The sequence below is a fragment of the Pseudopipra pipra genome, chromosome 20 (genome assembly GCF_036250125.1).
Source record: "Pseudopipra pipra isolate bDixPip1 chromosome 20, bDixPip1.hap1, whole genome shotgun sequence".
Classification (NCBI taxonomy): Eukaryota; Metazoa; Chordata; class Aves; order Passeriformes; family Pipridae; genus Pseudopipra; species Pseudopipra pipra.
The window spans coordinates 6,373,865-6,399,635 of NC_087568.1; the positions used below are offsets into that span (position 1 = coordinate 6,373,865).

The 25,771-nt window shown below is 47.5% G+C and overlaps 1 protein-coding gene across 2 annotated transcripts in view; it reads right to left on the reverse strand.

Moving 5' to 3' along the window:
* The window catches only part of COL27A1 (collagen type XXVII alpha 1 chain), a 145,805-nt gene that overhangs the window by 45,246 nt on the left and 74,788 nt on the right, over positions 1 to 25,771 (reverse strand). For both annotated transcript variants that reach the window (XM_064677080.1, XM_064677081.1), the window contains exons 18-28: positions 25,055 to 25,108; positions 24,845 to 24,898; positions 23,789 to 23,842; positions 23,425 to 23,478; positions 21,491 to 21,535; positions 20,779 to 20,832; positions 19,326 to 19,370; positions 12,570 to 12,623; positions 9,704 to 9,757; positions 8,849 to 8,902; positions 5,648 to 5,701 (exon numbers count right to left, since the gene is read on the reverse strand). In XM_064677080.1, coding sequence (XP_064533150.1) covers positions 5,648 to 5,701; positions 8,849 to 8,902; positions 9,704 to 9,757; positions 12,570 to 12,623; positions 19,326 to 19,370; positions 20,779 to 20,832; positions 21,491 to 21,535; positions 23,425 to 23,478; positions 23,789 to 23,842; positions 24,845 to 24,898; positions 25,055 to 25,108 — 576 coding nt within the window. The remainder of the gene's footprint in view (positions 1 to 5,647; positions 5,702 to 8,848; positions 8,903 to 9,703; positions 9,758 to 12,569; positions 12,624 to 19,325; positions 19,371 to 20,778; positions 20,833 to 21,490; positions 21,536 to 23,424; positions 23,479 to 23,788; positions 23,843 to 24,844; positions 24,899 to 25,054; positions 25,109 to 25,771) is intronic.

The window sequence follows — 25,771 nt, forward strand, 5'->3', positions numbered from 1 at the left end:
TAGATCAGAGAGCAGTAAAGACCAAAAGTTTTATTAATCCATGTCCCTATAAACCTCAAAGCACAGTGACATAAACCAGAAGGTCATTTAAAAGCAGGGCTACTGACAGCTCGAGTCAGACAGCCCTGTAAGTTTGGGTGGTGGGAAAGCAGGGCTTGGAGGCATCTTGGGGCTGTGTGGGGTGACTGGGACACCCAGCAAATACACAGACCTGCCCATAGGATGGGAAGGTGTCAGCACAGTTATGATGCTGACACTCTAGGAAAGCACCCTGCTACCCAACTACTTATCCTCCCTGGAAAACAAACTGTTCCCCTTCTCTTTGGGCAGCCACTCAGAATACTTTGTGCAATTACACCTTTACTATCCAAGCTGATGTGGTGACCTGCGTGTGAAGCAGGGGAAGGATGTGCAGATGGGGAGGAGTCCATAGCTCAGGCCTGGAAGAGGGAGCAGGGATCAGAAGCGAGCAGGGATCAGAAGCAAGCAGGATGTGGAAATGACAGTGATGACCCAGGTTAGAGGTTTCTCTTCTGAGATAGATCCTGTCAGGAAGGAAACTGGGATGTGTCTGGCCCTTCCAGACCCATCTTCTGTAGCCTGTCCTGCCCTGTCCAGCCCCTTTGCCACTGCTGGGCTTCTCTAAACTGGGTGGAGGCTGTTGGGTGCCCTCAGTACACAGTGAGGGCTGTGGTTCTCAGTGGTCCAACCCAGCAGGGCTGGCTGCCTGGGGGAGTGTTTACAGTATCCTCCTCTTTTCCAGCAGAACCCTGTCACCAGCATGGCAGGATCTGCCAGGGGAATCTCACTTCACAGCAGTCACCTGCCTAATCCCATCGCAACACAACTCATCAGCATTTGACCTAAGGAAGGAGAAGGTGACCCTCTGTTCGCAGATGCACGTGGCAAACTTCATCTTCTCCAGCCTCCTGGGCTGAAACCTGGGGCAAAGGCTTTCCCTAATCCACCCTGACAGGGAAGGCTACATTTAGTCAATTAGTTAAATCTTCAAAACTCTCTATTACTGACAACCGCTGGTCAGAGATGAGCGAGTGAGGTCCTGGCAGCTCTCCAGGGAGATCCCAATGCCAAATGCTGCAAGGCACAGCACGGTGCCTTCCCACCACAGACCTGGCAGCCTGGCCTTGCAGGCAGGGCTGAGCACAGCCCCTGGGCTGCCCTTGCAGCCTCAGTACCCCTTGGTCAGTGGGTGCACATGCCAGGACAGTATTTCCCTGAGATGTGCAGCTCTACCAGCAACCCCCAGACTAAACAAGGTGCTAAAACGTTGGCCAGGTGTGAACAGTGTCAGCTCACAAATGCAGTGGAACTCAGCTCCAGGCTTTGCAACTCAGGTTTATTGCTAGTCCAGTTGAGGCAACAGGGATACACGCTGCTGCTAGAGCAGACAAGGTTCCTGCAGAACTAAATACTCAACAAAGTGCTCCTGCAGAGCAGCACTGCATTTCCCCCTGTTCAAACAGCTACTCAGAGCTCCAGGAGAGACAGTGACGAGCCTGTGAACTGCAGCATGAAGGAGCAGTCAGTAGCTCCTTTCCAGAAACCCAAAGCTTCTTCCTTACCCCTTTATCCAGATACTGATACTTCACTATCACAGTCTGGCCAAATGAAAAGCCATCAGATGCCTTGAGTGAAGCCAAAGGGAGACATCACTGGCCATGGATCTGGAGCGAACCTGTCCTCAAACACTTCCAGTGCTTTCTCAGTCAACTAGAAAGATCCCTGGAAGCAAAACAATACACCCCTGCTTCTTCTCCATGAAAAAAACTCAGCTGGGCCTGGAAGAAAGCAACTATTTTCAGGTTGGCTTAGATAACACCACTTTACAAATCCCTGGCATTTACAAATGTCTGCAGTTGGTGATGCTGGGAAGCGCTGGGTCCACGTGGCAGAGAGCAGTGGTCCCTCCCCTCTGGCACAGAGCAGCAAAGGGCTTGGAGTGCAGGTGTTCTCCCCTTATCTCAGCTTTGCAGGCTTCACCTGGGCAGCAGTTAATGCAGGAGCTGGATGAATGGTGGAAAAGAGAAATATGATTTGGGATTTGAAAAGCTTCTCTTGTATCACCTGAGCCAGAACCCAGCAGTGAGAGGATAACATTCCAGAAATACTGAGAGGCTCCTTGGCCAGGAGAATAGGGCAAGGTAAGGCAATTAAAGCAGGATTTCAGGTGCAGCTTTATGATCTGAGTTGCCAAGTCCTGGCTCTGGCTGATATTTCACCTTTTGCAGAGATTCCCAGTCTTTTTGGTGACATTTTCCTCAGGAGAACATGCTGCAGACCACGCATCTTCCTGCTGCGAGGAGCTGATTAGAAGAAACGTGCTTTAGGATTTAAGTGAGATAGGGTGAGCGAGTTGCTGAATCAGCTGCCCCCAAATTTAAACCTTGATTTGGTTAAATAATTAGTTTTAAGCATGTACATAGCTGTCACTAGCTGAATGTTAAGCACATGTTCAAGTGCTACACTGAGTACAGATGAAGGAAAATGAGCCTGGGCTCACGTGTCCAAGTTTCTTGTCCTTAGGGAAGAGCAGAGGGAAAACCACATTTGAGGAAGATTGTTCAATATCAGTTTGGTGGACTAAACAAAGACTTGTGAAGGAATAACAGCTCTGTCAGGACTAAAAATGAGGTTACAATTTTTAAAGAATTCTCTTTTTAAAATATACATATCTTGACAGTACAAAAGCTATCACATCATAAATGCAGACCCCTAAAAGTCTCCATTGTTCTTTACAATCAAAACCATATTTGCTATTTACATTTCCTTCAAAAGCAAATTTGCTTTAATGAAGCATCCATAAACAGAGCTCATGGAATTCATAAACATCTGGCAGGGGCTACATTCATGTTTCCACTCTGAATTGAATTATATCCCTTTTGTAAGCTGGGATAGACAGAGGCTAATGTCTGAAATTACAATTGGGGGATCATTTCCCCATCCTGAGAAAACCAAGAGCTGGAGTCACAGGACCAAGTAAGCAAACATAGAATACTATGTGCCTGGAATATCTTTGGAGAGTATGAAGAAAAAGAAAACATGAGCAAGAGAGATACAAACCAGAAATTCTCCAGGCAGGAGATCTGCTGGTCCTTACAATAGTGACTTCCCCGCATCATATTCTTTGAAATCTGTAGGATTTCAGAGCAAAGGCCAAGTTCCTCCTCTCTGCTGGGAATCTTAGAAAGGATGCCTGTCTGTCCCAGAAACCCTGTATTGATTATATCACTGCAGTGCTCAGACACACCAGATCTCCACCACTGCATTTCTGGTTTGCAGGGCTGGGATGTGCTTTGAAGTCTGGGTTCCCTGGTGGGGGAATGTCCAGAGGGAGAAACTGGCACAGGGTCTGCTGGACTGAACACCTGGAGAGGAAATGTAAACCCAGGCCATGAAGCTGAAGGTCTCTATTACGTGGTATGTCATTTTGAGGATGGACAGTGCTGACAGCAGTTCAGTTGTGGTCCTGCAGGATTTCTCCAGAGGGTTTGGCACTCTGGATCCAGCTACACCCAACGGCAGGTACCTGCTGTGCCAGCCAGACTCCTTTCCTAGGAGCTGAATTCAGCTTTGCTCTTGGTTTTACCTTGTGTGATGATAACAGATACTTCCCTTTGTCATTCCTGGCAGTAGGAGTGGAACTGGAAACAGCCTGGTTGGCTTTGCTTTCCTGGAGGGCTGAGGACTTGAGGCCAAGGCAGATGTAAGAAGCCAAAGAAGGTTTATGTGAGGGAATCTTGCACAGCCCAAGAGCCAAACACTGCAGTTGCCCAGGGATGCCTGCCTTAAGGAGAAGCTCAGTGCCAGGGATGTGGTTGGCATTCCTGGCTGGCAGTGGGGACGAGGCAGTGCTTGGGACTCCTCTGCCACTGCGAACATTAAAAGCACTGGCAGAAGCATCTGATCCCCTTGGAGGACCCACCTCTCCAAGAGTCCACATATTTGCAGCCTGGATTCATCCAGAAGGTGTTTTCTGTTCAACTCCGTGCTGTAGTTTTACCTTGATGTATTTTCCACCATCCATTCAGAGCCTCCCATGAGGGAATGCCTCCAGTTTCTCATCCGTCAGGATCATGGATGTCCTGGAACCTCACTCCCCAGGGGCACCTCTGAGAGTGAAGCTGGGGAGTGAACTCCATGGGCCTCCCCACCAAGGAGAACAGAGGCATGGAAGCTGTTCTTCCCAGTCACAAGTTAAAAGATGAACCCTGATATGCATCTGCTGAGCTTGGATGTTACTGGTGTCCTTCTAGATGTGATTTTAAAGCTTTGAGCAGTTCCAGGGTACATAACTCTGTGGTCATAAAGCTTCCTAATTGGTTATTTCATTTCCTTTTGCTGGTTACAGCTATTTGAAGAGAGTATTCACTCTGGCAAAGGGAAACATATGCAATCCTTCCCAAACTCCCTAAGCAGGACTTGCAGTAGAAGCAGAGATTGGAGGTAGGTAAAATGTATAGTTTACTCCAGCGTGTCTCTTTGAAAATGAAACATGGAAACAGATCCTTGGAGGGAGAAATGCAAAATATGTTGTTGTTGGGGCCTTCAGCAAGAACCCATGTGCGCTTGCTATTAATACTTTGTAAAGCAGCTGGACAGGGAAAAACAACCCAAAGCAGGGATGGATGCTCCTGCAATAAATATCCAGTTGGAGAAGAAAGATTGAAGAGCTCAGCGGGACGTGGGTTGGATGTCACAGGCAGGAAAACAAGCAGCTTTGGCAGGTCCAGAGGTCATTCTGCTGTCGGCTGTCACCCAAACAGAGCAGGAAGCACCACACAAGAGCTGTCTCAGAGTGCCTGGGAGGTATTTATCAGTGTAACACGGACTTGTAGCACCGGCAGTGATGCCAGTTGGTACCATCACCCAGCACTAGGCTGGGGGGTGCCCTTTCCAGGCAGGAGACACACATGCTTACAGCGTGGGACACTTGAGCTACGTCCAGATAAAACCAGGGCCTTGTGTTATGGGCTGGAAAAACCCATAGAAAGACATAGGATGTGCTTATAATTTGATCTGCTGACAGCGCAAAGCACACCTTCCTCACAGCCCTGCAGAACCCTGCTGGAAGTTATTGATCCTGTGAGACTGGAAAGGGAGACATGGGAAGAGCAGGCTGCTCAGATCCTTGTCAGCACCATTTCTGCTGACCTCGTCTCTTAATTCCATGTCATGACATGACATTTCCCCTTTTATCTGCCTCTCTTTAATCACAGCATTTCACATCTCAGCTGCTCTCTCTCCTTGGCAACAGAGGCACCTTTTCTGGTCTTCTACCTGTACCCTCTTCCCGACTCAGATACGTCTCCAGATGATTAAATCTATACCATCCTCACAAGGAGCATCTGTAAACAGTGTTTTGACACTACAAATAGCTGGAAAAGACAAACTGGATCACTTCCATGCTAACCTCCACACTGGACACACCTCTGCCCATACACATCACTTGTATTCACATCCCTGGTAAGACTTCCTTCAAAGCCCTCGTGTTTTATGCACAGCAGCAACATGGCTGTGGCAGTGCTGCCCAGCTTCTGCTCATCTTCACACCCCCAGGCTAATCCACCAGATTGCTTTTCCAATGGTTGAAAGAGGAGAGGGATAAAAGCTCCTGGAAAGCACTTACCCTGCGGCCTTTCATCCCTCTTATCCCTGGCGCACCACGGGCTCCTGCTGGACCCTGGAAGGGGAAAAGGGAAACAAAATGAAGATGGAGGAGGAGGAAGACAGCAGCTGTTGGTAAGATCCTATGTCCCTATGTGATCTGCAGGGGCCTCAAGTGAAGTCCCTTGACCAGCGGGTTGGTTCATTAGGCTCTTGCCAGACACATTACCACATTTACTTCTCTGTAAATGGTCTTTTTTTTAAAAAATCACCGATGGACTTTGGATTATGAACATTTAGGCCAAGGATCCTGGCTGAGGTTTGTATGCTTAATGACCTGCAGCCTGTTATCTGTGTCAGTGGTGTGATGTGAAGTCAAACATCCAGAATCCCCTCCAAAGCTATTAAAAGCAGCTGTTGCTCAGCATCTGTTCAAAAATAATAATAATAACCAGGATCTGGTTTTGAGTTGTCCAAATAAAAAAATCAGACACCTCATCTTGGGTATCCAAGTTTGATCTTTTCAGCCAAATACTGATTTTTATCTTCAAGTAATTGTTGCACTGTTAGTGTTGCATAAATATTGATACTGGCAGACAGATGCTAATTTCATTTGGACTGTTGGTGCTGTGGATGATCCTGTTCTTCTTACATTTACAGAAAGATTTCAGGTTTTCTTTTCACCTGGATTTGTACACACTTGATTCATTAATGTGCATACAGAAAATGCAGAAAACCAGGTGGTTTTTTTTCTGCTAAAATATTTGTCAGTGTCAAAAAAATAAAGGATATGTTCAATTAACAGGACTTACTTCTGTATTATAACTCTGAAACCACATATTTAAAATCAGTGCCTTCCTGCTGTCAGAAAAGAAAACCTCAAAATGACACATTCCATCCTTACTCTCTCAAACATTCCACATCAAATTTGGCTATTTATATAATAAGAGCTTTTACCAACTGTCAACCCAGCACACTCCGCTAAGGATCAGAACAAAATTGGGCTGTGATCTGCCTACTGCTCATACCACTGCCACTAATAAAGATTCTGCTTTTGGAACGGAGATGTTGAGAACACAAATGCTTAGCTGTTCCCACTCAAGATGGAAAAGTCAGTTGACTGTAACTGTATTTGCGATCACAGTAAATCTCACTTTTGGTAGTGAGGTCAGTAGTGACTGGCACAGACAGGCAGTACATGTGTCAGATGCCTGTTTTATAGAGACTTTTATGATAAACACATACTGAAATGAAATTCTTTGTTGGCATTTGGAATATCCTCCTGGAAGTCTCAGCCTAACTGAAACAGCTTACGAAAATACAAGTACAGAAGCACTTGTTGTGATGGTAAAATGTTGAGGGAACAACTAGATACCATGCTGGGAATTTCAAGGCACTGTTTGGGAGAAGATAAGTGACTGTTAATATGCCTATATATATATATAATTTTAAAAAAATGTATATTAACACAGAAGATTAGCACCATGATGGTGAGCAAGGAGAGGAGGAAGGAATTCACAGGTCCCAGTGAGCTGAAGCTAATGGCAAAGTTTCCTACCACTGATTATACTTTTGCTTCCCATTCCCAATTACCCTCCATTGAATTAGTCAGCCATCAGACTGCTATAAGTCTCACTGGAGAGCTTAATCTCAAAGGTTTTAACAGTTCAGGACAAACAACAACAGCATGCCTCAGGTCTGGCTTGAAAAGAAAATAAGGAACGTTTGGTGGAGAAACAGCTGGAATTAATGAGCAGGGATTTGATATTAGGGGATTATTTGATTTATTGGCTTTGTGTGGAAGTTTGACTTATTGAATTATGACTTTTTAAAATGCTGTCTTGGAGGAAATATTTTGCTTGGATGAACTTGTTATTTGCCTGCAGGAGAAGAGGGAACTGAAGGAAGCGGAAGGACCTGGGGACGGTCTCAGCTCCCAGAGCTCTGCCGAGAGGTTTTGACATCTCTACTCAGAGCTGATGCCTCAACTCATAGTGTTGTTATGCCCCAGTGAAGTCAGACAAAACTCAGCCTCAACTAAAGGTGCCATTAGTGGTGCACTGGACGGTGTTCAGGAGCTTTCTGCCATGGGGCCAGCACAGAACCTGCCTGGGCCAAGGGCAATCACAGGCACAGAGCTGGTGGGAGCCTGCCTAATGCTCCAGCTATCCCCAAGACATGCAGCAGCTAATCTGATGGGGAAAGTTGCTAAAAATGGGATATTTAGAGATATCCAGCTGCCTCCTAGGCTTCTGTCAACAGCAAGTGCTGCCACGAGGGGCCACAGAGCAGCTCAGTGCTGGCGGCTGCTAGCAGCATCATCCTGCTTTTTTATTGTAAGGTCCTGGCAGGTGCCATATTTCTGCTTTTAAAGCAGAGATGGGTCACCCCGAGGTGCTGTTTGACCTCAGACCTTCTCTTTCCCTCACCTCCACTGACTTGCAACTGTGCAATCCGTGCCCAGGCAGCAGCTGCCTGCAGCCGGTGCACCCGGAGCATCCCCGAGCTCCCCGCACAGGGCACAGCTGACCCTGGATCTGGAGGTCAAGCCTTTGGCACTGCCCAGGCATTTTACTACTGTGATCTTCCTCCTAATTAACAGCACTGTGGGAATTCACACACTGAGCAAAATCCATTCCCTGCACCCGCCCAGAGCTGCCTTTCTGTTGGCTCCAGCGAACAGCACACAGCGGCACTTGTGCTGCTGGGAGAGCCCGAGCTCCGTCTAAACAACGGCTGTGGGAAACTGGAGCTGGGCTCAAATCTGCCTCCACAGCAATTGCACGCTCCAGCCACAGCTGCACATGTGCCAGATGAGCCCATCCAGATGGAGGGTCCATCTGGGGCAGCTGCTCTGCTGCTCCTCTCACGCCAGTGAGGGCTCTGACCGCGCACGGCGGGGTCACTGCGTGATGTGATCACCACACTGCCAGCAATTCCCAGCCTGGAATACCTAGAGCTAGTGAGCCTGTGTCCTTCCAAAAGACTGAGGCTGGATTGTGATTTTTGCATCCCCAATTAGGGAAATGGGCTATAAAAGCTTGAATTAAGCACTGCTTTTTTTTTTTTAGCATCTCCTTCCATGTTGCTCACACCCATGCCCCATTCCTTACCCTATATCTGTTGTTCACATCAAGCTTAAGTAAACTGGGATCCAGTTGCTTGACTTAGCCTGCAAGTGTCTAGGATATGGTATTACAAGGTGATGATAGCCTTTACTTACTGTTGGTCCAGGGATCCCAGGAAAACCCACTCCTCCTGGCGTCCCAGGGTGCCCCTAAAAGGGAAGGAAGAAGAACATGCCTGGTGTGAATGCCCAGAATCTGCTCAGCCCTGCATCCTCCAAATGGGAAAACAGGAAAAAAGGCATTTTTGGCTGGTTGCAAAGTCAGGCAGGTCTGATATTAGTCAGGGTAAAATGTTTCAGGGGCTGATAGAGACGGCCAGGCTGTCGATAGCCCAGCTCCAACCTGGCCACTGATATCAGAAGGGAGATTTTCTGAACAGCCCAGAAGAGAATGGGCTGAACTAATAGGAAAATCTGCCTTTGGGTCTTGCACTATGGTAGATATGAAATAAGTGTCAGAGCAAGACAAGGTCCTGCTGATGTTCCCTCTGTTAAACTCATAAATGGGGCTCCCTGAATGGCAGAGCACAGCAGGACACTGAGAGTGCTGCCCAAGCACCCCACACCTCCAGCTGCTCAGGCAACTTGGGATGTGCACACAGAGCCCTGTTCCCAGACTCTGTCTGTTCAGGAGCCAGGATGCTTGGGAACAGGCAATCCTTGAGTTCCTGGTTGTCTCCACTTGACACAGCAGGTCCTCAGCTGATGGAGCTGCAGAACACACCTCCAAACCCAGTGTTTCTCTGAAGGGGAGACTGCAGGACACAACTGCTGGGGAGAGGTTACACCACGATATCCAGTCAGTCAGATGGCCATTCCCACTCCCACAGAGAGAGGAGGAGCTTGCAGCTGTTGTCATGTAACTAAAGGACCAGGAGAAGCTGCACCCTTGGCCAGGACAGAGACAGAGAGGCAGCAGCAAGAGCGAGAGAATGCAGACTTACTCCTTACCATCGACCCCTTGACTCCTGGAGGGCCTGGGGGTCCCACTGGGCCACGGTCACCCTAGGAGAGAGACAGGTGCATAGGAAAGGGTGATCTAGAGCAATGAAACAATTTAAAAATCCACAAATTCATGTCTCTGCCACCAGCTTTCTACCAGAAAGGCTTCCAGCACAGAATGATCATCACTCTCTTTCTATCCATCTCATCAGAGTACTTAAAGGACTACAAGAAGAATTAACTAATCCTCCATATCCAAAGTGAAGGGATTTTACTCTTGCCATCAAACCACCAAGGTCTGAAGGAAACAGGCCATGCACTGAAGACCCCCTTCAATTCCAAACAGTGCTAGGATTGAACCCCAGGAGATCTCCAGCCCTTCCCACCCCAGGCATGTCATCCCTGTTCTGCAGCATCATAATCCCTTCATGTGCTGGCATTTTCAGAGCCATGGATTTGAAAACTGTTGTTATGGGGCCTTGCTGAGAGCAGGGGGTCAAGCTGTCAAAAACCAGAGCCTGGTGCTTTCAGAGGAGACTGTAGGTGTTGTGGGGGAACTCCCTGTCCTATGGCTCATACTGAGACCTGGAGGTCAACAATGACCTGCAGGCCTGTGTTTATGAGGGGCTCAGAGTCAGATGACTCCACAACCCACCCTGAAGATACCATTCCTTCTGAAACAAGCCATCATTTGGCGTTAAAAAACTTAAAGTACCAAAAAATCACTCATTAATCCCAGAAGTCTTACTCATCCCTCCATGCAGGCCATCTCACTTCCCCTGAGTGCATCCTGGACCCAAGGAAAGGAGACAAGATGTAAGTCCCCACAAGCACCACTGTGACCCACTGACGTGAGGGTGACATGAAGGCACGGCTCTAGGAATGGGACACTGAAAACTCCTGAGGGAGATGGTGGCAATTCCCACCACAGCTGCCTGTGCCCTCCCTCCAGCCCCAGTGATGCACTGGGAATTAGGTGTGTTACGTTCACGTGCTCGAGGAGGACGAGGAAGGAGGATTTAGCAAATGCTGCCAAGTAGGTTACGCCCAAAATCTGACCTACCTTCCAACAGCTAAAGTGTAAGGGGAAATATTTGCTGGGCTTGGAGGAGCTTATTAAAAACAAACCCCCGAGTTTGTGTTGTCACCAGTTGGCCCTTGTAAACCAACGTACAGATTCTTTTCTCCCTGAATGGATGGATTTTATTAAGGATGTATTAACTGTATTGTTCTCTTTGATAATCTTTGGATTCTACTGGCTTCAGTCTTAAGTCTTGCAGCTCTCAGGATGGAGATTGCTGACTCAGCTATGTCTAATGAAAGCATATTTCCCACTTCATTTAGCTCACAAGAGCATAGTAAGCTGTAGGATACTATGCCAACTGGAGGCCTGGTTGAGGTTTTGATTTGATAATAGTTATTTCTGTCATCCCTAAGTTTGTCCTGGTGAGAAGTCTGATAGAAATCACAGCTGTGCTGAGCATCTCCAAGGGCAGATTTTCAAAGGACAGCCTGAGTTTGCCTTGACACCAATGTCATATCATCGTGTTACAGAGTTGATCTGGAAGATGAGAATGGCTCACGTGGTCAAGGCTTTGGCATGGAAGTCATAGGGACAGATGTGAATTTAATGGAGCGGGAAAAAAGACCTTCCCATGTCTCCTGCATGGCAAACCCCTTATTCCTCATTCAATTAAGGGCTGCAGCTGCCATTGAGACAGCTCAATCAGGCACCAATTTTCTCTGTAACCACCCTGGACACATCACAGGCTCTTTATTCCTCTATTTTCCTTCTTTAAAACGCAGCTCATGTAGTGTAATTTCTCCTGTGCCTTGACAGCTTGGGCTGAGGCAACTTCTGCTCCTGCCCCACCAGAGTCCACAGTGTGGAATGGCCTTTCCAAAGGCTGCTGCAGACAGACAGTAAAATGCATCTGCAGCAAACACAGTATAACTGTCAGAGAGTCTTTACATCATTACCCAGAGGACAGGGCTTGAAGTAATAAAAGTGAAAGAAAGCACTGATGTGTGGAATGCATCATTTTATGCTCTTTACTATCTTTACAGCTGGACTGTGAATAATTAAACCAACAATGAAAACCAGCAGCCTACAAGTGAGATAGGATGAGTGACATAAATTATTTGTCTTTGGAAGATACTTCTGAATAAAATTTTACACTGTAATGGAAAACAAATTAATGTCCATTCACAGTTTTAGAGAAAATAAAGCCATTTTTCCACCCAGAAGAAACATATATCTGTACTGTACACAAGAGGGCACCAGCCCTTAGTGTGCCCAACGCAACCAGGGCCAGCTGGATGGAATGGTCCTCATCCAATAAAAAGGGAAATATTTGAACCAGCCTTTGCTCAGATGGGTGGCTGCACTCTTGCACTTTCTCTGCACCTGGGAGATTGCTGAGACCTCTTGTTCAATGCAGCCTCAGCCCTGGTCTTGTTCGACCCCGCTGGCAACTCGGTGTGGGCTTGTGAGCACATCTCTGCACAGATCTGTAACCTCAGCCCCGTGGACTCCTCCCTTGACCAGGAACACAGGGCTGATGGGTCCCTCATTCTCATAAAAAACAGAACTAACTGTTAAACACAAGCTGTCTGGCACATTATGAATGAGGAAAGTAAAATTTTCAGAGGATATTTGACGGCATCTCCTTGGAGGGCAGCGCATATTAATTCCTAAATGAGACGTGGATGATTTTGGCCTGGCCCACGACTAGCTCAGACACCCTGGACGTGCTGCATTCCCAGCTGGGTGTTGCACTGACACGAAAACTTAAATCTCCACAACATTTCTCCTGCCCCAGTCTCCCTCATCCTGCATAAGTTACAACAACCACTTCATTGCAGGCCATCTTACCTTTTCTCCCGCTATTCCAGGCTCCCCTACCGGACCAATGAAACCCATTAGACCCTGGGGAAAGAGAAAAGCACAATTAATTTTTGGTTTTACTCGCTGAGAAAGTAAACAGTTCCTTTGGTCCACCTTGCTGGTTGCAATAGCACAGCATCCCTCGTATAATGCTCAGTAATTCCTACTGGCTACCAGAGCGGACGGAGTTGCTCCCGGCCATGGGAATGTCTAACTCCACAGCTGGTTCTGCTTTAGGAGCCAGCTGGAATGGCAGCACTAGGATCTGCAAGAACCACAACACACAGTATAGGGGATGAGTTAAGCATGTTCTGTAGGAAAGGCGAGTCCATAGTGTGGCTTTGTTTTGCGAGCTCTTCCTGAGACACCAGCGCAGCCTCTCCAAGAGCATCGATAGCAGGAGCTCCTGGGTTGCACAGAGACAGAGACTTGCCATCATTTTAGCTGCTGGACTGGGTAAGACTTCCTCTGGGTTAATCCAAGCCCTTTGTGCAGAGTAATTTTGCCCTGGATAGTGTCATGCTGCTGGGATGCCAGTAGGAAATAAAGGTCTCCTCAGCCACAGGGGCCAGCAGGGCAGTGGATCCAGCACACTGCTCAGAAACTATCTTGGAAAAAAACTCCAGCCTAAACTTGGGATTTAAAAACGTTTGGGATAACGAAGAAGTAAACAGAACTGCTTTTAATTAGGAAGATGGAAACAGATACAATCTCAAGCTAGGATTCCTGAGAATTAAAATACAGCAGCCTCCCTACCAGCTCCAGTGGTTTCTGGCTCTGGAGATGCAAGGGACTGTCCCCTCTGTCACCACAGGCGCTCGCTCTCACTACACAGTTCTCATGGCCTTGTCCTGAGCCCCAGCAAGGGTCACTGGGAGACAGATATCTATATTTAGCTCCTCCAGTGAGTCTGTAACTTAAAGGGATTCACCTCCTGTTGAAACACTTCATAACCTGCCCACACTTGGCATGGGTGCTATCAAATGAAGCCGTGCCCCAGCTTGTTTGATTTTAGGCAACAGTCTGATCAGTGCTGGTGGGTGGTTGCTGAGCAAGTCAGAGCCAGGAGATGGATTCTCCAGTGGTACCATCCTGCTCTTCCTCTTTCTTTTTTTTAGAATAACTTGAAATCTTCAAGATAAATTGTGAAGTTCCTCTATGCAAGAACAAACACAACGGGAGAAAAGCTTCACCAGCAAGGGCAACTTCCGGAATGTGATGTCAGAAGAGGGTGAGCTTTTCGCCCCGCTGTCTCCTTTCTGAGGGAAACAGTGAGAAAAGAAGGAAAAGTTTCCTCTCTGTACTCCTGCTGCATTGCTTTCCCCATTCCCAGCTGGCCTGACACGTGTGCAGTTTGTAGACAAGCTCTCTGCAGCCTATGCATCGTTGTGGGTCTGTCTGCACCCGTGCAGTGACAGGTGAGCTGATACTGCCCAGGTACAGAGGAGCACCCAGCGCCCAGAGCAGCTGCTCACAGGCTGTGCAACTCCTGCCACCAAAAGCCTCTCCCTCCCCATGAAGTTACATTCACAATGCAGAGATACAGCACAAAATAACCAGCCTCATCATTCTCCCACATACGTGAGGCTCAGCAGACCCGTTCTGAGACAGAAGACACAATATGGGTCACTCTCGGATGACTTTTAGAGAGAACAGTGTCTGATGATGACTCTGAACACTGAGAGGCTTCATGCATTAACATTCCTCATGTGGTGCAATTAAAAGCCATCCTTTGAGCATCTCTGGAGACAGGAGCTCCTCGCTGAGACATGCTGAGGGGCTCAACAGAGGCATTGCTCACAGACACGCAGCTGGCTTCACCTCTTGCAGGGAGCAGCCACACACTCTGCTCTGAGTTTGCACTTGTCACTCTGGCATGGGAGCAACATCCAGGTGAAAAGTATTTGGAAAAACTCACGAGAGAAGGCAAAGAGCTCAGTGGGGACATCAGAGCCTGGAGTTAGATGCTTGTGTTGGAAATTCATGCAGAGATGGTGTCCGGGGGACCGGTGTGGCACTGCACCATAATGGAAATATCCAGGGATTGATTGTCACCAACCCTTTTGACATCAACGCTGAAACAGTCTTTACTTGAATCAGTCCTTGTGTCTGAAGCTGAGGCTGTCTCAGAGCACAAGGGTGCCATCACAGCCAGGCTGCATGGACAAGACACAGGAACCAAAGGAAGAGCAGGAAAATTTGCAATATCTGCCTATGCGAGGTTGCCACCGGGTGGCATCGCTGAAGGCTGCTGGATCAGTGATCCTTTCGATTAGACACAAGTGCAGACAATCAACTGCATCCAGTTACTGAAATTTTCCTGCAGCTCAAGGCTATGAAGAAGGCAAACATTAAGGCAAAGAAATGAGATGCCACAGGAAATGCATTGCTAGGCAAAAATAGACAATATGGCAAGAAAATAGATCTGTTGTTTCATTTCCAATTTCTCAGAAAACTGCAGGATTGTCTCTCCTGGGAAGATGCTCTTTAAGATATTTCTGGTTGCTCAAGTCAGTCCCAGCAGAATAAGATAGATCCCTGCTCTGCAGCAAGTGTTGGTACCATTCAGAACAAGACTGTTTCAAAAGCCCTTCTGAGGGGCCCTCCATATCCAAGGTCAGGCTTGAAGGCCAATCTTCTGACACACTGTCCATGGCAGCATCAGCTTCCACCCTGAAAAGTCTCTAAGGAATCTGGGTCATGGAGCGAGATGTACTGGTGGTGCTTCCCAAGGCAGTCTGCTGGTGCTCTGCAGATGGGTTTGCAGGGATTGCAGCAAGCCAAGAGCCCCCCAGCCCCAACAAACTCCTGAGACCCCTCTTGCTGTCACAGATGTGCTGTTTGTTACGGCAGCTTGTGCAGAAACATGAACCTGCTGCATGGATAAACATCAGGGTGGAAGGAGAGCACAGCCAACATTTCTGGTTTTCACTCCAAAACCAGGGAAAATTCTGTCTATGCTGGTGCATCATGTTTCTGCTTGGGGGGAAGATGTCCCTGCTCCCTGTGTGCCCAGCAAGAGGAGCATCCCACAGCAGAGCAGGGACCCTGCAGCATGGCCAGGCTTCCAGCACAGTAGCTCTGTGGTGTTTGCAGCCAGCACTGTCTGCACTGGGCTAAATTAACTGACCTTGCTGTGTCTGTGAGCAGACACAAATCGAGATAGATATGTCTAGGCCAAATAAATCTCAGTAAATTATTGGGAGTATATGAAACAACTGGGGGAGATTGGGTAATGACGTTCTTCGCCGGCCAAAATGGGATATAGACACTAAAGGGAACACGAGGAGATTTAGGTTTGAACACAAAAACATTTAGGTTTTAAGAACCAGAAAAGCCACCGACGGCAAACGTTTAATCGGAGCAGACATGGATTGTGGCCATTACACTGAAATGGCTCCGGCGCAACATATTTTTCCCAGGTTCCCAGGGTTGAAAAGAGGGCCTGCATCGAACACGACTCCAGGCAGTGTGTGTAATGATGCACGTGAAGTCCCAGCAGCGGTGGCTGCCCGGATAAAGGCCCACAGTATACAGGAAAGAATGTAAAACATTTATATTAGACGGGGAGTTCAGCATGTCACTCGTGATTCAGTCTGCTGTATTCCCCAGCCAAGGGCATGGCGGAAAAGGGATGGAGATTGTTAAAAAGTTGCTGGGGGCTTGAGGGGAAGGAAAGGGGGGGACTGGTGGGTTGTAATTCCTAACTCCTGTCTCGCTTTCCCCATTTATTGTCCAGCCCTGTCATAATTAAGCCCCCCTTCTTGGCTCCATCAACAGAGAGCAAGTCAGCAATGAAGCCTTGAATAAATCATAGCCCATTTGAGAGAAACAACCGACCGGCGAGCCCAGCGTGAGCAGGGTCTCCCAGGGACGGGACCGCCAGTCGCTCCCAGCGGGAACCGATCACGGCCTTTCTGTTTTACTGGTTCGCTAGAACTCAAAACAAAACAAACCAGGGACAAAGGACGGGAGGGAGTAAATGTACAATCCTCCCATTCAGATGAAAGAAAGGGAAAGTAAAACAGTAAATATCACAGTTTAAGGGAGGACGCTCTGACCCGCAAAGAACAGCCATGTGGTTTAACCCCCTGTGCTCCGGGTTCAGCCGTGCCCTGGGGCCGCGTGGGGCTCCTGCCGCGAGGGAAGGGAAGGTGGAGACACGCTGTCAAAACACCGTGTCCCATCACAGGGGCCATGAACACCATAGTGCCCATAAATCCCTGAAGGAGAGGCCTGGAGGTCAGAGACGCTCCAGAGGGGAAGGTAAATGTGGTGGGAAAGGCGCAGCTCTAAGATGTGGGAAAGGCCATTGCAATTCCCTGCTCGGTTCTTGGTAACCCACTTGACCTTGGCCAAGTCAACAGGTATCTCCCCCTCCTCCTTTGGAAGGGAAAACACATTAAGGAGATAACTGATGGCGTTGGTGTCCTTTGGCAAATTATTTTAGAATGTTGGTATTGGGACAACATGCTTCCCCCTTAAAGGATGAGAGACCCCCAAGGGGCCATGGGGTGACTGCCCTTCCCAGCACAGTGAGATAGGTGCGTGGCTGACCCTGACACTGCCCTGCGAGTGAGCAGGGCTGTCACTTCTTGTGCAGGGGGAGGGACTCAAACAGCTGCTCCTGCTGTGACAGGATCTCCTCATTTCCATAAAGGATGTTAGTCAAATGAAGCCTCTTTCAGCTCTTCACGGGTATTCTTCATGAGTATTCTTCATGGGCACAACTCTTCATGGGTATTTCCAGTCTCTAGTGCTGAGCAGGGGGTCCTTGGGTAGCCCCCTTCTCCAGTTTGCCATCCTGTCTGCTGCAGGGTGTTGCTTCTCCCACAGGGCTGTCTGACCTTCAGCATGGACACTTCGGTGACATCCTCCTGCTGTGCATTCCCAACGCTGGGACAGGAAGGCTGGTGGCCTTGGCCAGAGGCCCTGTATTCCTCTTCATATTCTTCTGACTCCATCTACAGGCAAGGAAGGGTTAACCCACACATTTCCAGGGTACTGGGGCACCCAGCAGCTGGAACCCTTCCAGCACATGAAGACAACAAGCATCTCATGAATGAACTTCCCGAGTCTGTGTCCTTGCAATGGAAAAACAGTGCATCAGGGACTGCCCTGTGGCTTAAAACCTCATTTTTCAATGAAAGCTCAAAGATCACTGAAAATGTTACAGACACTCCCATGTCTTCCTAGACATATGTCCCTGAGAAAGGGAAGAAAGTTCCAATGAGATGGATGGCTGATCTCGTGTTGTTAAGCCAAGGGTTTCCACTCTGAGAGAACCCATATGGTGGGCAGAGCAGGAGGACTGAAAAGAGTGACCACTCCTATTGTGGAACAGAAAACACCAAGGTATCCATGAGAGATAACAAGGTGAGGTGATGGTGTCTTTTAATGCCAGGTGACCTGGGTAGCTCAACCTCTTAGAGCTCTGGAAAAAACAAACTCAGTCCCAACACCAACTGCTGAAGTTTAAGTGGAAGGAAGATTGAAACCCTGACACTCCAGCATCATTCAGCAGAGGTGTGATGGGAAAGGATGTTATTTCTCATTAATCTGGTGAGAGGTTTTTGTTCTAATGACTTGACTGGTTCGGAAATGGAAACTCTTTCTTGGGTGATATTTCTAGACAGAGACTAATTGACTAAGAATAACACAGGCAGTTTTCCTACCACTGTGCTGGTTTCAGTGTCAGCAGAGGCCAGCTGTGTTTTCTTTTCAATGAACAGTGCCTACAGTTCTCATCCAAGGTCAATCCTGAGGGATGTTAAAGAATAATAATCCTAATGATGCTTTGTCCTTCAAGGACAACATCTTGTTAAGGATCTCAAAGCACTTCTAAATATTCATTTTTAACAGCATCCACAGGTGCCTGAGAACAGGAGGCACTGGACTAAGCACAGTTCAGGGCTGTCTCACACCTTCCACAAAAGGGGAAACTGAGGAACAGAGGACTGGAAGGTGTTGCCTGGGATAATGCACAATCTGATAAAACTGCATCTAGAACTCAGACATGGGGAACAACTTTGCTCCTTCAGTAGTTGCTCTTCACGAGCAAATTAACAACAGTAATACAGAAATGTCTCTAATTTCCAAATAGAAATAATCACTCTTGACATATACTGAGACTCATCAGGTTGCTGGTACTGAAAAAGGTCTACCTTGGCTTCTTAGACTTGCTTGGTCAGAAAACCATGAAAGAAGCGATCCCCAGCTGTTACATACAGGAGAAAGGACAGCCAGAGAGGCTGGCAAGCTAAACAAAACCCAACTGGCTGACCATCCAGCAGGGAAAGTGTTGGGAAGGACATTTGTGGTGAGATGTAACACCCGCTTTGCCAGGGCTGGCTGCCACAGCCAGCTTGGTGTGGTCATGTGGGAATGCACAGAACATGTTGGAGGCTCCACGGCTGCAATTTCAGGGTTGTTGGTGGACAAGTTGGTTGGTTTCAATCACAGAGACATGGGAAAAATTGTTTCTTTTTCCTTGATGCCTGTGGTTCCCCTGAAGCCTTCAGGGATGGGATGGGCTGCCCCAGCTGAACCTTCTCTATGGAAGTACAATGAAATGCAGCTTGGTGCCTCTCTTCCCCTCAGAGCACCCAGCTGGAGCACAGGGGCTATGGACAGCTTTGAGGTGGCCAGAAGCCCCTGCCCACCGTACTCTGCCTCTGCTCTGGACATTCAGGAGACACTGTACACAGGAGTTTGCCAAACAGACAAAGAAAATAAGGAGTTTACCTGCTCACCAACTTTCCCTGGTCGGCCACGGTTTCCTGGCTCACCCTGCAGGACAAGGAGACAGGACACATGGGTTACTTGGTGCTGCCAGTCACGCCCTCAGTATAACATGATTCTTTGTACACCCATGATTTGGGCTGCTGTGTTTGAATCGTGGACAATCTGTGAGAAACATTCTTGCAAAACCAACTGTGACTTGAAAGATAATTCAAAGCAAGAAACACAGCTGACACAAACATGGAGCAAACACTTGTTGTTCTGGAGGGAAATGCTCCCAAAGCAGCTGGTCCTGCTGTAGGTCTCCTTCAGAGAACCACATTGAAACATAAGCTGTCTACTGTCCTGTGGCATAACCTAGTCCTGGTTGCTTTATCCCAATGTTTAATAAGGCATGAGTTCCCATCAGGGATGTTCCTGAAGTTGGGGTGTCTCTGACCCATAATATCTCAATCTGAATGACTGAGTAAAACACAGATGAAGACAGAAACACACCAGCAGAAGGAAAAGAGTAGGAATGGCCTCTGATTAACCAGAGGATTTGAGGATCTAAGGAAAGCAAGAGTGCAGATCCCATAGGCAGGTGGTGTTCCTGAACAACAGAGGAGAAGGGATCCAAGAAAATTCACTTGCTAGTGAAAGAGTCACAGTAATAAAAGACTTAAATTTTCCCAGGCAATGCTGAACCCTGATTCTGCTCTTGGAAAATCTTAAACAGGGACAACTACTGTCACATGGAGCATCCAAATGAAACCAGAGCAAGAACTCACGTGAGTTAAATCCCATTGCAGGATAAAGGAGTTCAGAGCACGAGAATAATGTGAAAAAAGCAGGAGGAGGTGAATTTCCAACCCACCAGGGATAAGGGCAGCACGCAGAGGTGGTTGGAGTGCCCCTGGATGGGCCATCCAGAGGCCAGGCTCACCACGGATCAGTATTGTCTCCGGAACAGCAGCTGTATTTTCTCAGTAGGCAGATACTCCAGATGTGCTGCCAGACCACATTTTTGCTATTTACTGTTTGAAGAGGTTGTTTTTGTTGGGTTTTCTCTTTCCTTTTGAGTGTGGGTTTGTGGAGCGCACTGCCCTGGGATGGCTCCTGCTGCTAATTAGGCAGCAAAGATAGGAATGATGTGCATTGTTTTAGAACAAAAACGTGGAGGAGCAATGGAAAATGAGAGGAGATGATGGAGGGGGGAGTTGGTTAATATCAAAGGAAGAACACACTTGTTTATAATAAGGGACATGGCTTAAAAAATGCTCCATCATTCTTTTTGCTGAAGAAACAAGCAGAAACTGAGACCCCAGAATTCTGAGAAAAAGAGAAACCCTCAGTTCCCTTGTACTCTCTAGAATGAACACTCGAAGAATGGTAACACTCAGAAAAGATATTTCCCTCTTCCTTTCCTCCTTTCCACCCACTGTTTTTCCTGGTCATAAATGAACTCTTTCCTCACCTTTGAACCACTGGGACCAGGTGTTCCAGGAAATCCCTTCCTGCCAGATCGACCCTGAAATACATAGAAAAACCATGAACATCCAAAGCTTGCAGCAGGCTTGGTCACAGCAGTGTCTGTGAACTTATATGGTGCAGCTTGTATGATTGCAAGATAAAAAAAATAAAGATTAAACGTTTATTTTCTGATCCACCTATTACCAATTTTCAGGATGTTTTACTCTCCTGCAATGACAGCTTTGTACAGACCCATTACAAAATCCTGAGCTGGCAAACTCACAGATATGATAATATTCTTTTTGCTTCTTCTAACTGTGCTTGTGTGATACATAACAGAGGTCAAAAAGACTCTCTCTGACTGTCCAGCTTTTCCTTCTACCTATTGAAAAATACTATAAATCAAGGAAGAAACATCAGAGATGGTTTCCGGTCCATGTGCTTCATCTTGAGGATGAACTATTTAAATGTTAGAGAGTTTTTCAAGGTCTGAGACTTTAAGCAAGTTATAAACTCAACACTCTGTGCAAGATATTTCCTGGACTTCCAGCCATCCTGGATCAAGCACTTGGACAGAGCCCTTGACATGACAATATTTCATAGCAGGGCAGTTTACTTCCCAAACCAGGAGGCTTGAAGCCTTATGTTAATTTAACTACAATTCCATTGCAGGGTTATCAGAGCTGGTAATAACTGAGTAAATGACCGAAACCTACCTCTGGGCCAGGGACTCCTGGTGGTCCTAAGGGTCCTTCATCTCCCTGAGGTGGAAAGAAATTAAAATAAAAGACAAAGTAGTAATTTGGACTCAACAGGCAGCTAAAATGAAATGTCTGCAGTATGAGCAGCAGCTAAACACAAGCTGTGTGCTCAGCTGTCACACTTTAACAACTGAGTCCTTCTGTAGCTCAGAGCAGGCAGCTCAGCATCTCTGAGGTTTCTCATCTCCCTTCCCCATTTCAAGAAAAAAAAGATTTAAAGTCAAGTCCTGCCAGTGAAGGCCATCCAAAATTTGACCAAGGAAACACCAGGCTGGATTTGGCCTGTAGGGTGCCCTGGACATTCTGACATGACTCTGCATCATTTGATTTGGCAGGGATGCGAATGCTGTAGAGCTCTCCACTCTTTTTCTTTCTTCTCCCAATCCTCCCCCTCCCTGAAAAAAAAAAAAAGGGTGTTGCAAAATTTCCCACAGAACCATTTGGCAACTGTATGAAGGTTTCCCTTTTGCTTTCAAATGGGACTCCACATGCTGCAGGATGGAGCTATCACAAAATCTCACACAGCAATTGGACTCGGTCCTCTCCTTTGGCTCTACACCAATTTCTAATGCGATAGGATCAGACCTACAGTTTCTAAGAGACCTTCAATTAAGCTTCACAAAAATTATCTCAAGTGTCTGAAACCAAGTGCCAAGAGAGAAATTAAAAGTGCCCCTGGCAGCCACGGTCTGGCTGCTCTCATTTCAGTGGTCAGCCATAATAAAGGGGCACTGGCGGGATGAGGATGGGACTGGGAGTCAGGAACCCCAACAAGCCACCCACAACATGCCACATTTCCAATCTGATGTCATCCAGAGCCCTGACCTAGTACCTGGGTAACCTCAGCAGTAAGGGCACAGTGCTGTGCTCTGGTGCACACTCACAGTCCTTCGGCACAGCTCGTGTCGAACTCCATGTCCATGTCTTTGGTCTTACTCTTACACTCACTAACTAGAGTAAATTGAAGGCAGCTTGGTCATGCCTGCCTGAACCTGGAATGCAGGGCTTCGGTTCCCTTTGTAAATTGCCTAGAATAATTTTTTCCCCTATTTCATTGCAAATAAATGAGCTCATTTGCATTAATCCCATTTAGAGAACAAGCAGAAGAGTTCCCAGAAAAAGTTAAGAATTATTAGTGCTATTAAAACGAGCTCCTGCCCATGCGTGTGCTCAGTATTATTTACACAACGTCTCATGACTCCTGACAAACAGCTTACACTGGCCTAAGTGAGGGGAAACTACACCGAAATCACTGGAGTTACAACAGGATAAACAGAGCACTTGGACCTTCTCTGCTGCTGCTAAAATATATTTGCAGCTTCAGGACAATTAAATCAAGGTCAATTGTCCCTTCTTAATGACTGCAAGTGGAATGAAGCTTCAAGTTCTGATGTGATGAGTGAGAGCTGCAAGCTCTGATGTATCTCTGCAGAGCAGCAATTCTCATCTTTGCACTCTTGTTACAGAGGGATCTTGCTGTGTACGAAAAACTGGAGGCTGCAGGTCTCATAGTTGAAAGAAAATGCACTTAAAAGGAGCAGAAAGCAAAAGCCAGGTCAGGGCATGTCTGTGCAAGGGGATGTGCAGGGAAAAGGGCACTAATACCCATCTGGGGGTGGAGGGACAGGCTTTAAAAGCAAGGGCAGTGCAAGGTTTAGGATCAGCAGACACCAGCAGTGACTGGAAGCAAAGATGACAGGACCTGGGGATCACACAGCTTAGGGGAAGCTTCTCTTCTGCATGTCTCTCATCACTCAATACAAGCACTTGCTTCCAGTTTCAGAGGGACCAGAGGATTTCAAGCTGCAGACACATTTCAGCATGCATTAATCTACAAAATTCAACCTTGTTCTTTAAATCCAATCTGCCTTTGGGCTGAGGACACTCACCTCTTGTCCAGGCAGTCCTCTTGGCCCAGGTAAACCTCGTGCTCCTGGCTTTCCCTGAGAAAGAGCCAAAGGAAAAGATACTCAGAAAATAGAAACATAAGCTCAGAAGGGCAATTAAAATGAGAAAGTCTCTTTCACAGCCACGGGACATTTTCCAATGTCAATTTTGTTACAGAAAAAAAAGATTTGAAAAAAAGAAAACACTGCACTTGGAGGGACCTCAAACCAAACAGACCAAGCTGAAATGCTGGCCAGGACAATCTTCAGGAACCTCCAGGGTTTTCTCTCTTTCCCCCTTCCCACTACTTTGTTTTCCCTGGCTGCTTCCAACCCCACACAGTGCTGAAGTCTCTGCTCCACTCACCTTCAGACCTTCAGGACCGTTTTCTCCTGGTGGGCCAATGTCACCTGGAAAGCCCTGAAGAAAATGAGAAACAGTCAGGATGCACAGGTGGAATAAGTGTCACCCTCTGTGAGAGTGCTAATTCAAAGCTAAGGGACAAGACATGTTTCATGCTGGCAGTGTCCATGTGTGGGCCATGGCATGGCTTTGGGGGACAATGGGACACGGAGCAGTGCTGCGGGTTTGATGGAAGAGCTGCCTTTCCCAGCAGCTCCCTTTAGGTCCATCTTCTTACAAGATTTATTGCAGCGAGGGCCTCCCTGTCATCACACAGCTAAAAATGGCAATTTGGATTTTAATTAATCTTTATGAGTCAGGGCATAATCTCAGTGCTCTGAGGAGGAGCTGCAGCCTCGGCGACAAAGGGGAGCAGGCGAGGAATTAGGAAAGGTGTTGACACACTCATTAGCTGCCGCCAGGACGTGGCTCCTTTCCACCCACCAGCCCTTCACAGAGGAAACAAAGGAATCTGTGGTTATTTCCAATGGCAACAAAGGGGAATGATTGCTAAGTGGCAGCACTCAGACCTTCCAGACCCTGCAAAATACCAGAACACTGATGAGGGGAAAGCAGACCACCAGCTGTTCTGCTCTCCAGCAGCATCTTACACACCTTGCCTGGTTCCTCAGGAAGGAAAAAAATGACAATATGCTGGGGGAAGCTCATCCTAAGTTTAAGGTATTTTTTGATAAGGACAATAATTTTTTTTCTACTTCAAATGGTATTTCATGGGGGAAAAATGGAAAAAATCCCTCCATGATACCTATGACAAAAAGTGGAAGGAAAAACCAGGAAACCATGAGATGCAGAATAGGTCATGGACCCATCATGATCCTTCCTATCTCATCATCCCTCATGTACCATCGTACCCTAGTAGAGATGTGAAGCCCTAGGCTGGAAAGAGAGGGGTAAGTGGAAACAGATGCAATGGGAGACACGTCTGGGTTTGCTGAAGACTGGGTGTGGCACAAGTTACCAAAGAAAGGAGGGATGTAAGAAGGAAATGGTGGGACATACCTCAGGGCCAGGTGGTCCTGGAAACCCGACTGGACCTTTGTCACCGACTTTTCCCTGCAGGAATCAGAAAAATATGGAGAAAAGTGAGCTGGCTCCTGGCCATTGGCTTTCCTGTTTAGAACAGCACACCCCTGCCCAAGCTGTCTTTGCAGCTGGGCATGGAACCTTCAGAAAGGGAGAGCAGGAAGCAGAAGATGCTTGGTTACTTACCAGGGGGCCTGCTTTCCCTCGTGCCCCAGGGACCCCAGGCAAACCCTGGCTGCCCTGAGAGAGACACATTTTTTTCAGAACACAATGAAGCACCAAAAAAATACCAATTCCCCGGGCTCCAGCTCCACTGCTGAAGAGAGAGGAACGTCTCTTTAGGGCTGAACTCAGCCCTGCATGGAGCTGGCACAGCTGCACTAATGTCAGTGAGATGTTTCTGCTGAAGATGGGGCTGAATTTAGCCCCAAAGGACACACGAACTGCTGCAGTTGGCTGTGGCTCAGAGCCACGCAGCCTCCAGTGCAGTGTTTTGTACATTTGTCAGCCACAGTCAGTATCATATCATAGACACAGGGGAGAAGTCATTTGCTCAGAAGTTACACAGGGCATTAAGTGCTTCCCTGGGTCAGGGTTTAGGTTGCTGCACTGAGCAGACAAAAAACTCTCAGCCTGCAGCCGCTGGACCACACACATTCACACCCATCCCCATCAGCCCCATCACTTCCAATTTCTGCGAGAAGACGTGGCCCTTTGTACAGAAACCCCCCAGCAGAACTGCTTTTGCTCTAACAACAAAATCCTTACACTGACATGAATTTTAAGAAAGGCACAGCATACCCCAAATGGGAACTATGCAGCTAATTCCAGCTCCTCGTGGATTAAGAGGAGCTGAGAAAGCTGGTGGCCACACATACTGCTGTGTAAGGGGAAAAGAAAAAC